Source organism: Rana temporaria, chromosome 3 (genome assembly GCF_905171775.1).
Source record: "Rana temporaria chromosome 3, aRanTem1.1, whole genome shotgun sequence".
In the NCBI taxonomy this organism is placed as follows: Eukaryota; Metazoa; Chordata; class Amphibia; order Anura; family Ranidae; genus Rana; species Rana temporaria.
The window spans coordinates 214572857-214589941 of NC_053491.1; the positions used below are offsets into that span (position 1 = coordinate 214572857).

Here is a 17085-nt window from a genome sequence, read left to right on the forward strand (position 1 = left end):
ATCAGATTAGACTGAGAGGGCTAAAGAATATGGCCCGAACAGCATGGATATGTGGCTGCCCTCTGGACAGCTATAATATTTCACTTAAGTCATGTCACTTTAAGAAAAATGTACAATAGGTCAGGCCGGAAAATACAGTCAGGTAACACTGGAGTATAGGTAGGGAATCTCATTGACCAACCAGGATGTTTCAAAAGGTCACACGACCAGTGGGAACATTCTGGAAGTGGGGCAAGGCTATATAAAGGGGTCCTTCGCGGGAATCTCCTCACAGCTGGTCAGATTACAGCAACAAGCTCAGCTCAATAGAGCTATTATACTTTGTGTGACGGCTGCCCTGAACATAAAGACCCTAATGTGCTGGAGCGAGCAGGGGACAGAAGAGGTGAAGAATAGCTGAGAAGATGCCTGGAGTTTGGGGAAGAAGAAAAAGTGTGGCAGGAGCAGGTGCCTGAAGAGGAAGGACCGGCAGTAGCAGAAGTACCTGGCTTAAGTAGCAGAGGTACCTGGCTTAATTAATAGAAGAGGCAGACTTGTCACTCTCAGCCCGTGTCTCCGGCAGCAAAATCAGCGCTGCCCACCAAAGTGTCCCCCCCCCCTCAGACCTAAGGGAACCAGACATGGCGCTGCCAGAAGAGGCGGCTTCCAGTGCGGGGACCAGAAGAACTGGCCTTAGAGAGAAGAGGAGGAGGAGAACACTATCGCCATCGCCTTCCAGGAACAGAGGAAAGCGGGCTCAGGTATCAGCATCCACTGTGATGGCTGAGGAGACAGCAGTTTCCACACAGAGCGACAGTCATTCAAGATTACCTCATACACAAGAGCAAGTGATACCTACTGTGATCACTGGAGACTTAAGAGAGCAGCAGCTTCTGAGTTCTCCTAAGCAAGCTAATGCAACAGTGGCATCTAGTGGTCAGGGTGAGTTGACACAGGTTTTAAATAATATAATGGTTTCTATTATCAGACTTAATGACAGAATTAATGATAATGTTAATTACTCTAACGTATGGGTTAATGAAGCCAGGAATAGGTGTGGAAATGTTTCTAATGCTAATAGTACTTCTTCTATTTCAGCAATTAACACCAATAGCATTAATACTTTCCCAGCTGAGATGAATATTAATAATTCTTCAGTCCCTGAATTGTGTCTAAAGGAGATTTTACCACTCGGGTATCACCTGTCTGTTAAGGTAAAAGATAAAATATGGAAAGGGCAGTTTGTTGACATTTTGTCCTTACTGCCCTCAGAAAAAGAGTTTATTAACAAGTCTGACAAAAAATCTGAGGATAAACCTGAGGAAGATAGGCGTAGATCCGTGGCAAGGTCCTTTCATAATTGGGTACAGGCATTAATCATTTATGCCTGTATGTTAGGAGAAAAACACCCGGAATACTGTAGCGGTCTTTTTCAACACCTTGAGCATGTGCTTGAAGCATATAAAAGCTTTGGTGGTTTAGGCTGGTACCAGTACGATGAGTTGTTTAGACAAAAATTGTCCATATATCCATCTTTCAAATGGGGTAATAAAGATATAGGTTTATGGCTAAACCCTATAGCACCGCAAAAATTGGCTTACCATAGACAACAGCCCTCTGTTTCAGTGTCCCCTTATAAAAGGGGTTACTGCTTTGCATTTAATGAGAATCAGTGCAAATGGGGGGGGGGAATTTAATACAAGTACAAACATGAGTGCTCGAACTGCTCCGGCCCCCACCCATTGCTCAAATGTTTTAAAAGGAATACCAACACACATGGGCAAAGAGATAACCATTTAAAAAGCTTGCACACCGGTGAACCTACAAAACATGGTTGGAAATGTATTCAGACCAGGAGACCGCCAAGTTTTTAATTGAAGGTTTCTCCAGAGGTTTTCCTTTGCCAGTTTTTAAAGGCATAGGATGCAAATTGGTTAATAATTTAAAATCAGTATTACAATTTCCACACATTGTTAAAGAAAAATTGGATAAAGAAATCAAAGAGGACAGAATAGCCGGACCATTAAATTTCCCTCCATTTAAAATGTTTTGAGTATCTCCATTAGGAATTATCCCCCAAAAAATCACAACTCATTTCACCTAATACATCATTTATCCTTCCCGATAGGTGCATCATTAAATAATGAGATAAATGCAGATCTAGCATCCGTCTCATACTGTAAATTTGAAGAAGCCTTTTGCCATATTAGGGAATTTGGGAAGGCTACTCGCGAAAGCAGATATTAAAGCAACATTTAGATTGCTTTCGATTAGCCCAGCTTCTTACAATTCACTTGGCATGGTTTTCGAAGACAAATTTTACTATGAAATGTGTCTCCCAATGGGATGTTCAATTTCGGTGCATCTTTCATTCAATGGGTGGTTTCATTTGAATCCGGTCATAAGGGTATATTACACTACTTGGATGACTTCCTATTTATTGGCCCTACCCAATCTCCAATTTCTCTGTTTATGCTGGAGTTCCCCTTGCTAAAGAAAAAACTGTGTTGCCCTCCACATCCATCAAATTCCTAGGCATAAAAATAGACACAGAATTATTAGAATTCCAGCTGCCAATAAATAAAATTGATGATATTAAAACTACCATTTCTTGGATGTTAAGAAGAAAAACGATTTTATTGAAAGAGCTTCAATCTTTATTAGGGAAGCTAGCCTTTGCAACAAGAGTTATGGCAGCAGGATATTCTCTAGAAGGTTATATATAGCTATGTCAGGGATTAAATCCCCGTTTTCACACATTAGATTAACATCAGATATTAACCACTTGCCGACCGGCCACCGCCGTTATACGTCGACAAGTTGGCTCGGCTGGGCGAGAGCACGTAATATGACGTCCTCTCTCCCAGCCGCCACTAGGGGCGCGCGCCACTAGGCCCGCTCGCCCCCGACTTCCGTGCGTGTGCCCGGCGGGCGCGATCGCCGCCGGGCACACGCGATCGCTCGGTACAGAGCGGGGACCGGGAGCTGTGTGTGTAAACACACAGCTCCCGGTCCTGTCAGCAGGGGAAATGCTGATCTTCGGTTCATACAATGTATGAACCGAGGATCAGTGTTTCCCCTAGTGAGGCCACCCCCCCACAGTAAGAACACACCCAGGCATACTTAACCCCTTCCCCGCCCCCTAGTGTTAACCCCTTCACTGCCAGTGGCATTTTTATAGTAATCCAATGCATTTTTATAGCACTGATCGCTATAAAAATGCCAATGGTCCCAAAAATGTGTCAAAAGTGTCCAAAGTGTCCGCCATAATGTCGCAGTACCGAAAAAAAAAATCGCTGATCGCCGCCATTACTAGTAAAAAAAATATAATAAAAATGACATAAAAATACCCCCTATTTTGTAAACGCTATAACTTTTGCTCAAACCAATCAATAAACGCTTATTGCGATTTTTTTTACGAAAAATATGTAGAAGAAAACGTATCGGCCTAAACTGAGGAAAATATTTTTTTTTTTATATATATTTTTGGGGGATATTTATTATAGCAAAATGTAAAAAATATTCATTTTTTTCAAAATTGTCGCTATATTTTTGTTTATAGCGCAAAAACTAAAAACCGCAGAGGTGATCAAATACCACCAAAAGAAAGCTCTATTTGTGGGAAAAAAAAGGACGCCAATTTTGTTTGGGAGCCACGTCGCACGACCGCGCAATTGTCTGTTAAAGCGACGCAGTCCCGAATCGCAAAAAGTACTCTGGTCTTTGGGCAGCAATATGGTCCGGGGGGTAAGTGGTTAAGGACGACCTCTTGGTATGGATGACATTTTTTGACTTGTATAATGACCATTTTTTTTTTAAACAGAATTTTTATGCTCATCAGAGATGGAATTATACATGGAAGCAGCGGAATCGTTTGGTTTTGCTGCTGTAGTGTATGGCCAGAAAGATGGATTTAAATAAAAGCCACCAAGAGCATAGTTCTACTTGAACTATTCCCGTTGGTTGTAGCATTGGAAATATGGGGTGATAAATTTGCCAATAAAATAATTTTAATTTAATCCGATAATAAAGGTGTAATATAGGCAATAAATTGCCTATCAACAAAATCCCTTCTGGTAGTTAAATTACTTAGGTATCTGGTATTTTTATGTTTACGATTAAATATCTGGGTAAAAGCAAGACACGTTCCAGGTAAGCATAATCAAATTGCGGATGCATTATCTCGATTGCAGATACAAAAATTTCCGGCAGGTTCTGACAAATGTGGACAAGGAAGGACATCTTTGGAACCTGATCTAGGTATTCTGATGCAGTCAATCAAGAATTTGGTGGCTAACAGTACATGGGCTGAAAAAAATGCCTGCATGGAAGAGGTGGAATAAATTCATCAATTTGAGATGCAGTTTGAGTCTCCTTCAGAAACAAACATTCAAATATTCTTATGTACACTGATGCAGGCTGAGCTATCCTATAGCCAGATCGCTAAGATACTGGCTGGAGTGTCATTTTTCTTTAAAGTGCAAGGTTTTCCTCAGTGTACATCTTTCTTCTATATAAAACAAGCCATGATATGTAACACAAATAAGAATTCTCTCCCAGATACTAGAAGACCCATCTCTTTCTCATTGCTTATTGAAATTTGTAGAGTTACAAAAATGGTATGCTTCTCTGGATTTGAGTCGATATTATTTAAAACCGCTTTTATATTAGCATTTTTTGGCACTATGAGAATATCGGAATTGTTACCCAGAAGCAAAAAAATCTGTGTCTTGCTTGTTGACCCATCACATATTGGTTCACAGGGCAGGACTTAATATATCCATTGCACATTCCAAAACAGACAAATCAGGAAAGGGTGTATGGATTACTCTTTATAGTTGCGGAGCAGTTGAAATTTTTCCTTTAAGAACGGTCAATGAGTAGCTCGCAATTAGACCATCCGGTGAAGGCCAATTTTTGGTTCATTTGGATGGGTCACCCCTTACAGGATATCAATTTAACATGGTTCTCAAAAAATGCATGTTGAAGTTAGGGCTACAAGCATTTAATTTCACATCCCACTCATTTAGGATTGGTGCAGCAACCGAAGCTGCAAAAATGGGCCTTGATGCAGCAATAATTAAAAGAATAGGAAGATGGGATTCACAGCGATTTAACATTTATGTTAGACCTGATTTCTCTCTTTAATTTCTCTTATAAGTAATAGAAGAACAATTTGGATCCTGGGCCACTCATTTATATTTTGGGCCAACAAAAGATCCAGGTTGCATTGTTATACACCTAATCTGTCAATGGATCCTCAGAAATTTCAAGTTTTATAGAGAGGAATTTGTCGTCTGAAATGGTTAAATTTGTCTTTTTATCTCTCTAGATTGTTGGAATTGTGGCCAGTCCCAGATATCCTAATTGTCCAATTGGAGGCAAATTATGTGGGTAGAGCTAAAACCCTAGACCTTATGTTTGCGATGAAACGTGATCTACAGACATTTAAATTGTCTGCCTGAAAACAATGATAATATTTTTAGAGATAGTCCCAAGACTAATATGGCTTCAAAACCCTCAATTTAAAAATATGGAAAAAATCAGGCATCGGGTAAACAGATCCATGGAAAAATTCATGCCACTTATCGGTGGTTTTTCATACAGACATAGGGATTTAGAGGGAGGCTATGAAGGCTAATGCCGCGTACACACCATCACTTTATGCGATGAAAAAAAACTACGTTTTAATTCATGAAATAAAACAACGTTTTTGAAACTTCATTTTGCCTACACACCATCTGTCATGATCTGTGTCATGACTCTGGTCACCTGCTGGTGGCACTGTTCCCTTCAGTAACAGGGGTGCAGTTCTGGTGGCCACCAGCAGGTGTCGCCCAATACAGATTTGCACAGGTATTTAAGCCCGCCCTAAACTGGAGTTCAGGGCTTCAGTATTTTGCTTGTCAGCCTGTTCCCTGCCTGACCTGTTAGCTGTTGCCCACCTGTTCCTGCTTCGCTCCCTGCCCTGGAACCTGTCGCTTATTGACCCCGGCTTGTATTTTTGGACTTTGCTGCTCTCTCCTTTCCTTGACCCCTGGCTTGGACCTCGGACTTGCTTATGTCTCATCCCTGCATTACCTGCTTAGTGGTTTTTGGTTGCTGTGTCACGCTTGCTTTCGTTGATTGTTTTTCACGTGTGCTTTAACTTTAATAAAACATATATATTTTTCACTATCTTGGTGCCTGTTTCCATTAGTGCAGCCCATTGACCTGTACCCAGTACTCGGATGCCTGCGTGGGCATCCCCTGACACCATCGTTTTTTCAAAATGCTCTAGCAAAGCGTGGTTACGCTTTGCCCACACACTATCATTTTAATTGACACAAAAAACGACGTTTTGAAAAACGACACACAAAATTGACGCATGCTTCAATTTTTTTTTGTCGTTTTTCACAAGACATAAAACAACGTTTTCCCCCCACACACGGTCATTTTAATTGACGTTTTTCAAAACGTCTGTTTTTTTCTTCATCACATAAAGTGATGGTGTGTATGCGGCATTATACAGGGCAGATGGAGTCCATCTGTCTGATATAGGTTTAGACATTTTCAATGTGGGATTGCAGAATAGCATTGAATTGGCCTTGGCGGTGGGGTAGACCGGCTTGATAATTCAAGCCCGGTTGGTGGGGACTTGTTTTTTGATATACAGAATTGCTTGAGTCCTGAAGACTGAGCCGTGTATATTTATTATTTACAAGTGAGAATTTAATGAATTTATAAAATGATTGAATGTATTTAAGTTATTTACAGTTTACACCAATAAACGTGCCTCGGCCAATTATATTCCAAGTACGTCGGGAGTGTATTTATTTATTAAAGGTAAATTAGGTATTGAAGGAGGGATAGGTGCAGCCTACATTTTCATGGACTGAGAGGACTAAAGAATTATGCCCAAACAGCATGGACATGTGGCTGCCCCCTGGACAGCTATAATATTTATTTATAAAAAAAAAAAAGTCATGACACTCTAAGAAAAATGTACAGTAGGTCAGGCGAGACAATAGGCTCAGGTAACACTGGAGTATAGGTAGGGAATCTCATTGATCCAATCAGGATGTTTCAAAAGGTCACATGACCAGTGGGAACATTCTGAAAGTGGGGCAAGGCTATATAAAGAGGTCCTCCAAAGGAATATCCTCACAGCTGGTGAGATTACAGCAACAAGCTCCCAATCCCACCCACCCTTGTCACCCTTTCAAAGTTAAAGAGGGGACTTGTTTTTTGATATACAGTATTGCTCTAGTCCTGAAGACTGAGCTGTTTATATTTATTATTTACAAGTGGGAATTTTATGAACTAAGAAAATGATTGAATGGATTTAAGTTATTTACAGTTTACACTAATAAACGTGCCTCAGCCAATTATATTTCAAGTACATTGTGAGTGCATTTATTTAATAAAGGTGAATTGGGCATTAAAGGAGGGATAGGTGCGGCCTACATTTCCATGTAAAATTTATGGCAGAGTTAAGTGGCTTCATATTTTGATCCTGCTACTGGCCCCAAAATGAATCTGGTGTTTCACAACTTTTAATAATGTTGTTACCTTTTGCCTTGTATGCAATAAACCTGTTAATTTAGTGATGTTTGATTACAAAAATGTGATATAAATATTTAACTTTTTTGCTATACATTTTTTCGCCTAAAAATACATATAACATTTAAAATCACTAAACATCAGCTTTTTAACATGTGTTTTTTTGTTGTTATTATTATTGCTATTGGCATGAGAGTACCTTTCACTTCCACCTATACAACTTTTCCCATCCCATGACTCTCTGCATGTCAGATTAAGCCAGTTCTACTATATTTTAGCTTGTATATCCTTGTATACGACATTTGCATTCCCCTCTTGAAGTAGAACTTAATATTCTTTGCAAACAAAATGATACATTTTGTAAGTCATCAGGGACCATAATGAGCAAACTTGCAGCCATTTGCTGTGCTTTTGATCAATAGCCCCCATCATGGCAGCAGCAGGCAAGCCTCTGTCTATCTGGTGTGATATTTTGTTCTAATTTTAACACCCAATCTACTGCCAGAATTTTACTGAAATGTGTGTCCAATTTTCTTGATTTTGTATTGCCTGATCAATATTAAATCTAATTTACAATTCTGTCCCCTGTGAAGCTTGCATATGTTATGTCAACATACCTTAATGGCTTTGGCTTCCAACGCAGCCTTGTTAGCTGTTGCCTCATCTGCTTCAACTAAACTTTTAACTGCTTCCACTTCCAATGTCTCATCTGCGATAATGTTTACCAGCTCCTCCGTCTCGCTGCTTCGTTCAATCAACATAGGCTTTAGCTCTGTCAGCTCTTGTTGCATGATTGCTATCTGATGGGCCAAAAAATAAAGATATGAAAAGGGTTTGAAAACAAATATTGCAATGAAATGTCACACTGGCACAATCATAATAATATTCTTTGAGGCTTTTTTTTTTTGACTGAAAAGAGTAAAAGTGGAGTTAATAGCCATTGCAATCAACAATCTTTCACATAACCACTAATCTGAATAGTTTTTATAGCTAACCTTTACTCTACTAGTTTTTATAACTGATTTTGATTTTCTTGGATTTATAATGCTAAACATGACATAAAAATTACTACCTTCTGTGTTAAAAACTGCTATATTAATGAAACATTTAGCAAGTTCATTTTTATATAAAATATATGTGGCACTAAAACATTTCAATTTTACTCAACTGCAGTTTTTACATAAAAGACAGATCATGTTCAACCACTATTATTTAAGTTGCCTTTTAGATCAATTTCAAGTCATCCCTTAGCAATCTTCACCATAGTCATATTACAGAATTACTTTCTCAGTGAATGTGGATGTTCAGTTACCTGTGAAGTGAAAGTCAATTAGAAAACTGTACAAAGGAAATATTTTAAATCTACCGTGAGAGCAAGTTTTAAGTGGGTGACCTGTTTCAACAAAATATTTTGATGAAATCCAAACTGTAGATGTGTGTGGTAGAGTGCAGCCCACGCTTCAGCCTTTCTTCCCTGAGTGGGATTCATGCCCCCAGCTGCCCAAAGCCTCCTGGGATACTCACATCAGGCATCCCAGTTGTCTTCAGAGCAATCTGGAACATGCTGTGCATGCACTGCTTTCTGGACCTAGGTGTCCAACCTTAATACATATGGGCAACATTGCACTCTCTACTGAATTATGAAGGTTTCATTACCTCTGTACCATTACCCCCAATTCGGACAGTCATAGTCTTCAAGAGCTTATGAAATGAACACACTTTAACTCCTAGAAGGCTTGAGGTGTCTCAAGGCTCTCTCAGTGGTATGTACTTTCTAATCTTATTTCCTCTCAAGAGCTTTTTGGAGAAATTCTCTTTCCCACACCATAGATTCTCTCAAATCCTACAGCTTCAGTACACTTTACAAGCCCAGTTTAGATTGACCATTTTGAAATTAACTATAGTGGATTGAGATGGTCAATGATATTCTAACTGAAACTGATAAATATATGGAGAGGTTGTCCTGCTAAATTAAAAAAAAATGTGTGGAGAATGGCTGAGTACCCCTAGCTTGGCTCTTGTCTCATTGGTAGCAGACCCATTACACTCCTAAAAGGAATCAGTTTCTACTGACTTTCTAATCACCCTCTAAACCTCATAAAGTGATCTGCACTAGATAGGTGCAGCAGACCCCTAACTCTATTTCATGCTTCTGTGATCATATTGGACCCATAGAGTGCATGCCAGAATAATCCACAGGTTTTTTTCCTGCTTTCATGATTCATTGTAATTATGAAATGAATGCATAATAATATTAATATGTAACTACCAGTGTCCAACATGTTACTGATAGCAGCAGAAGGCATGTGTGTGTTGCCGTGCAGGTAAGTTGTTCTTTTTTTGTGTTTCTGTTTGGTTTAGGTGGGACATGAATCAATAAGCTTAATTAATGCAAGCGGATTCTGGCTGTTGCTTTAGGTTACTACACTATTAAATAAGCCCATTTAATTGAATGTCACACTGAAAATATTAGAAATCATGGTGTGTTTCTGGTACAAGTTGAACCTACAAAAAATAATTATTGGACCAATTTAAACTGACAGAAGCCGTCATCAATCCTCATGAGAAATAATAAGACTCAAAATTGAGTTTAGCAAGTAATGTCAAAAGATGTAAACACATTTGAATGTCACTGGCATTGAGGTGACATAGAAGTACAAATCAGCTAATATTCTGAGATTGAATGATTGTTCACAAGGGGAATAAAAGAACAGCATTGTCTTTAGGCACTGTCACAAGCAAGACGTGACATGGTATATGTAATGGCTTTGTTAGGTCCACTGAATCTTCCATATAGATGCCATAGGATGCTGATCAGAAATTGAGGCCAATATAAGTTGTCTATGTGAGAAGAAAAGTAATCTGAAACATTTGCATCTGAACTACAACTAGACACATCTTTCTTAAAGAAAAACTGTCCCCACAATGTTCACATCTTATTTTTTTTTTTTAACATCCTTGGAATTGCATTTCTTAGCACATTCCTCCAGTCTGTTGTTTGTTAAGAAAATTAGTAAATTAACTCTGTATTCTGCCAGCTGCTGCCATCTTGTCTCTGACCCCAACTGTCTGTCAGGTGATGCTGAAGAATTATGGTCAAATGCACACTCAGGTCTACAATTGCTAGGTCTGAAGATGTACTGTATTCTTTTAAAAGTGAAACAGACAGAGGACACAAGAGATAATCAGTGCAAATCAAAATGCAGAAATGGTATTAGAATGGTTGATGAATCACTATTGACAGAATGACCTGCTATTGCTTCTGCTTGGGTGGATGCACACCAGCAAGCCTGGGGTGTAGGAAGTTGAGTGTTTGTGTAGGGAGTCAGGATGATCTGACACTCAGGGAGGTGTTGATTTCAGGATAAGTGTAACTGTTTCTGCAGCAGTAAACAGAACTAGTTTTCTGTTTTCTTGCTTGGTAAGTAAGCTATTGTTGGACAGTGTAGGGATGCAAAAGAGTCTTCAGCACAAAAGGAGCAGTGGCCATTTTGGTGAAGGCCAAAGGAGAAATATAGAACTATGATTGCCTGCCACTGCTAAGTGTCTGACACTGTAACTTTTCCCCCTATACTCAAGATAAAGTGGAGGATAGGACTGGGAGAATGTGACAGGAGGGCCCGTGGAACCCAGAATTCCTAGGGGAGGTTGGGAAACCATTGTTTCAGCTCCCCATGCACCTCATATGTCAAAGTCACCCTGTGTCTCTAATAAGGGCAGATCTGTACTAATCAGACTCACTGTACAACCACACTGGAATGTTGTGTGTGTGTGTGTGTGTATATATATATATATTGTATATTGTCTCATTTTGCTGTGTACTCTTTGCTGGGTTATTTGGGGTGTGGCTGTATTCTATTGTTCTATTTTGTCTGCCTGCCTTGGATATTATGGGATGTGTAAGTGTGTTTGCTGTGAGGAGGGGGCTTCCTCCAACAGCTCTACCTGCTTATTGAACAGTATACTCCTCCCAGGAATGCAAAGGGGAGGATTGTCCAGAGTATTACCTGTGTACCTGTGTTTTCAATAAAATAGTTTGTGTTGAACAACCAAATGAGTATTGCCTTGTTTTTGTTTGGAACATCTGTAATCTATATTCAGACTGGAAGGAAGCCGTATATGACAAAAATCACTCAAGTGGAGTGTGGGACGTTTCATTACAGAGAGTTAGAACTGTTCGGCTTCTGTATAGTTATATGAGTAGGGAGGGTTCCATTCTGCCCAATTGTGCTATGGCCAGATTGGAGAGCAGCTGTATGGAGTCTAAAAGAGACTGTGCTACTGGGGGCTGTGAGTACTGGGCTGCTGTGCTCAGTCCACCAGAGACTGTATGTCGTTTCTGTACTGCTGTCTTGTGACCGCCAGAGACTGAGATGATGTCCCTGTGATCCCTCTGGAATGAGCACACCCTTTTTCACCTTCAGTTGCTGTAAGGAGAGAGTACTTTGCTGTTGTGAGGAGAGTGATGTGTGGTGCTTACTATAGACTAAGCTACTGCAGATATTGTGTAGTGTGACTGCTGAAGGATCCAAGAGAGAAAGTGCCACCAAGGATTCCAGGGATCAGCTGGAGTGGTGAGAGGCCTTCTAGCCACTTGTTCATGTTACTGTAGGTTGACATTACTGCTGGGGAGTTAGATTTGTACCCATTCCATTGGAATTGCAAATACTCTAGTTTGGTAGCATGTGTTTCAACAGGATATGCTGGGCTAGATTCATAAAGGAGTTACGTTGGTGTATCTCCAGATACGCCGTCCTAAATCTGAATGCTGCCGTCGCATCTCGGGGGCCTGATTCATAGAATCAGAGACAAGAAAAAACGCATATATTGAGAGTCCTAGGGCCGCACACCCCAAAATGTTGTAGAGACAAAAATTGAGAAATTCCCCTTTGGGGGCTTTAAAGCGACATACTGCGTAAAGTATATTAAATTCAAAGACATGGAAATATATAAAAAAAAATCTTTACTAGGTTTCTGTATCACGAGTAATGAAGATGCAGACAGTTGTAATATTAAATACATTCAGGTTACAGACAGTTGGAGACCTATCTCAACAATGATTAAATGTTAAATGATGCAATGGAATAATATATAGTGCCATTGATGAAGTAGCTTCCATAAGAATACCCCAACGCATTTCGACCACAATTTGGTCTTCTTCAGGGGGATTTGTATTCGCTCGAAGCATATAGAAGATGACATGTAACCAGAAATTATGGCTGTGGTGCAGACAAAGGATCCCAATATCCCCATGATGAACGTCCCCCATCACTCCAGACAGGAGTCAACCAAACAGAGGCTTGCAGGGAGTCTTGGGTGTAGACCTGCGAGAGGGGGGGAGGGGGGGTGGGCTCGCATCCTGTCAGTGTGTGTGGAGGGAGCTCTTCCGGGATCATAGTTTCAGATTCATAGAATCAGATACGCCTCAATGTTGCCTAGATACGAGCAGCGTAAGTCTCCTACGCGTCGTATCTTAGGGTGCATATTTACGCTGGCCGCTAGGTGGCGCTTCCATTGATTTCCATGTAGAATATGCAAATGAGATAGATACGCCGATTCAGAAACGTACGTACGCCCGGCGCATTGTTTTACGTCATTTACGTAAGGCTTTTTCCGGCGTAAAGTTACCCCTGCTATATGAGGCGTAGCCAATGTTAAGTATGGACGTCGGGACAGCGTCGAATTTTGCGTCGTTTACGTCGTTTGCGTAAGTCGTACGCGAATAGGGCTGTACGTAAGTTACGTTCACGTCGAAAGCATTGACTATTTGTGGCGTGATTTCGAGCATGCGCACTGGGATACTTTCACGGACGGCGCATGCGCCGTTCGTTAAAAGCGTCAATTACGTGGGGTCACGATTAATTAGCATACAACACGCCCCCTACCAGCCTATTTTGAATTGGGCGGGCTTACGCCGGCCCATATACGCTACGCCGCCGTAACTTCGGGCGCAAATTCTTTCAGAATACGGGACTCGCCTCTCAAAGTTACGGCGGCGTAGCGTATATGAGATACGCTACGCCCACTTAAAGATAGGCGATTCTTACTGAATCTAGCCAGCTGTTTTTTACCGTTTTGGTCCCGTATTTGGTACTGTGTTATAATAATGTTACTTGTTATCTGTTCAGTTACTTTGATATATGGCAAAAAAAATTTTTTGCAGCCACAGGCATTCAGTTGAGCTTAATCAAGTTGGGTCATCACTTGGATGAACAGAGGATGTATTCAGCGCTCCATGGGTAGTGCTTCATAAGATTATTTCACTTTTCAGTGATGTGCTCAGCTGGTAAAATCACAAGTAGTGATCTGGTCTCTTTAAAAGAAACCTAATAGAATAGCTGCCATTGCTGACCCCTCCTTCCAAACTTTCGAATTGCCATTCTGTGTTGTTGGTCCAATGGTTTTGTGATTTTCAGGGGTACAGACCTGAAACAAATATGCAGGTCGGGAGTTCTGCCTGTACTGTAAGTTTCTTATCTGCAATAATGGCAGACCCTACATGTTTCCATACAAATTAGTGATAGCTATACAATCTCCAATTTCAACCATCTGTATAATACAAAACTAAACTGTTGGATAGAATAAGCGTTTAACCTCCCTGGCGGTAGGATTCTTTCAGATTTTAGGTGATGAAAGCGGTACAATTGTTTTGCATGGAAATTTGGCATTTTATATTGTAGGCCTGTAATTATTAGGAATAACTCACTTAAATCTGTCCAAACAAGAGTCTAGTAGACATTCCGGGTATGATAAAGTTTGAAACACAAAATCATAAATTATAATATAATAAATAATTATAACAAATAATAATATAATAATAATAGAAATTATTACTTTCAGTGTTTGATGACACATTTCCCCACAAATCACTATCGCTCAATTCTTCAAGTGATTCTAATTTATTATCGCTGTTTTCTAGCTGGTCTAAAACCACTTTTGACATAAAGGGACACTTTTTGGTTGCTATGGACAATCTACAGTTTGCAGGCAGAAAGAACAGTTTTTATAATATAAAACTGCATGCAGGACACTGGGCAGACCACTAGGGACAAAGGGTGTGTGTAATTATTTTATACAGTACTGTAATCTGTAAGATTACAGTATACTGTATGTGTTTTGGGTTTTTATTTTTTTGAATTTGGCGCCGATCTCCCCCCCCGTGCGTTGTAACGTTGCAGGGAACGGAGCTCGGCGGCACACGGGCGACCTGTCTGCTCTCTGTCTTGTTGGTTGGTGTAAACTGAGCTGCGCATGCACAGCTCAGCTTACAGTGCTTTGTTGGTCTCTGTGTACCAGAATGATGGTCTTCTGTGCATGTACAAGAGTGAAGACCAATGAAGATGGCTAAAAACCGTCACATCAGATAAGATTCCAGATTTCAAGGGACTGGGAAAGGTTAGTATTAACCCCTTTAGTTCTGCTTTAAAGTGTATCTAGACTTAGACAATCCTATCCTTTAAATAGTGTGAGACATTTCACTACAAGTGCACTTGCTTTAGATCTGAGGGGAAGCTTTGCTGATTTTATCATCCAATCATGTATAAGCAAAAACGCTATTTGTTATTTTCCTTGCATGTCCCCCCTCAGATCTACAGTGACTGCACTTCCAAGTGCACTTCCAAGTATATTTGCCTTTAGTAAATAAACCCCAATTTTTGTGAATGATATAGCACTTACAATCTGCATCCTGCACATGTTGATTTCTTAGGCCCGCTATGTTATGTGTGGCTGTAAGGCAGTAAAGGCACAAGCTACAACCAGGCAGCAGGGCCATCTTAATAGCACCATGGGCCCCTGGGCAAAGTAATGCTATGGGGCCCCTATAAGCCTGCCCCAATTTACACACCTATTCTCAACAATGAAATTACAATATTTCTACTTTATAGTGTGTCACTTGCCACCCGCTCCATGCCATCAGATTCAGCGCGTCACTTGCCATCATCACCTGTCACCAAATTCAGCGTGTCACTTGCCATGGTTCCTTGTCACCAGATTCAGCATGTCACTTGCCACGTCACCTGTCACCAGATGCAGATTGTCACTTGCCAAGTCACTTGCCACACGTTGCGGATTGTCACTTGCCACACGTTGCGGATTGTCACTTGCCACACGTTGCGGATTGTCACTTGCCACATCACCTGCCACACGTTGCGGATTGTCACTTGCCACATGTTGCAGATTGTCACTTGCCATGTCATCTGCCACACGTTGTGGATTGTCACTTGCCACGTCACAGATTGTCACTTGCCACATCACCTGCCACACGTTGCGGATTGTCACTTGCCACATGTTGCGGATTTTCACTTGCCAGGTCACCTGCCACACGTTGTGCATTGTGGATTGTCACTTGCCACGTCACAGATTATCACTTGCGACATCACCTGCCACACGTTGCGGATTGTCACTTGCCACATGTTGCAGATTGTCACTTGCCAGGTCACCTGCCACACGTTGCAGATTGTCACTTGCCACGTCACAGATTGTCACTTGCCACATCACCTGCCACATGTTGCAGACTGTCACTTACCACATGTTGCGGATTGTCACTTGCCACATCACGGATTGTCACCTGCCACACACTGTGGATTGTCACTTGCCACATTTTGCGGATTGTCACTTGCCACGTCACCTGCCACACATTGCGGATTGTCACTTGCCACATGTTGCGGATTGTCACTTGTCACGTCACAGATTGTCACTTGCCACATCACCTACCACATGTTGCGGATTGTCATTTGCCACATGTTGCAGATTGTCACTTGCCAGGTCACCTGCCACATGTTGCGGATTGTTGCTTGCCACGTCACAGATTGTCACTTGTCACATCACCTGCCACATGTATCGGATTGTCACTTGCCACATGTTGCGGATTGTCACTTGCCACATCACGGATTGTCACTTGCCACATCACCTACCACACATTGTGGATTTTCACTTGCCACATGTTGCAGATTGTCACTTGCCACTTCACCTGCCACACGTTGCGGATTGTCACTTGCCACGTCACAGATTGTCACTTGCCACATCACCTGCCACATGTTGCAGACTGTCACTTACCACATGTTGCGGATTGTCACTTGCCACATCACGGATTGTCACCTGCCACACACTGTGGATTGTCACTTGCCACATTTTGCGGATTGTCACTTGCCACGTCACCTGCCACACATTGCGGATTGTCACTTGCCACATGTTGCGGATTGTTACTTGTCACGTCACAGATTGTCACTTGCCACATCACCTACCACATGTTGCGGATTGTCATTTGCCACATGTTGCAGATTGTCACTTGCCAGGTCACCTGCCACACGTTGCGGATTGTTGCTTGCCACGTCACAGATTGTCACTTGTCACATCACCTGCCACATGTATCGGATTGTCACTTGCCACATGTTGCAGATTGTCACTTGCCACATCACGGATTGTCACCTGCCACACGTTGTGGATTGTCACTTGCCACGTCACCTGCCACACGTTGCGGATTGTCACTTGCCACATGTTGCGGATTGTCACTTGCCACATCACGGATTGTCACTTGCCACATCACCTACCACACATTGTGGA

At 41.3% G+C, this 17085-nt stretch overlaps 1 protein-coding gene across 1 annotated transcript in view; it reads right to left on the minus strand.

Annotated features, from left to right (window-relative positions):
- The window catches only part of LOC120930418 (dynein heavy chain 3, axonemal-like), a 530045-nt gene that overhangs the window by 467644 nt on the left and 45316 nt on the right, over positions 1-17085 (minus strand). The window contains exon 7 of the mRNA XM_040341605.1: positions 8139-8321. Coding sequence (XP_040197539.1) covers positions 8139-8321 — 183 coding nt within the window. The remainder of the gene's footprint in view (positions 1-8138; positions 8322-17085) is intronic.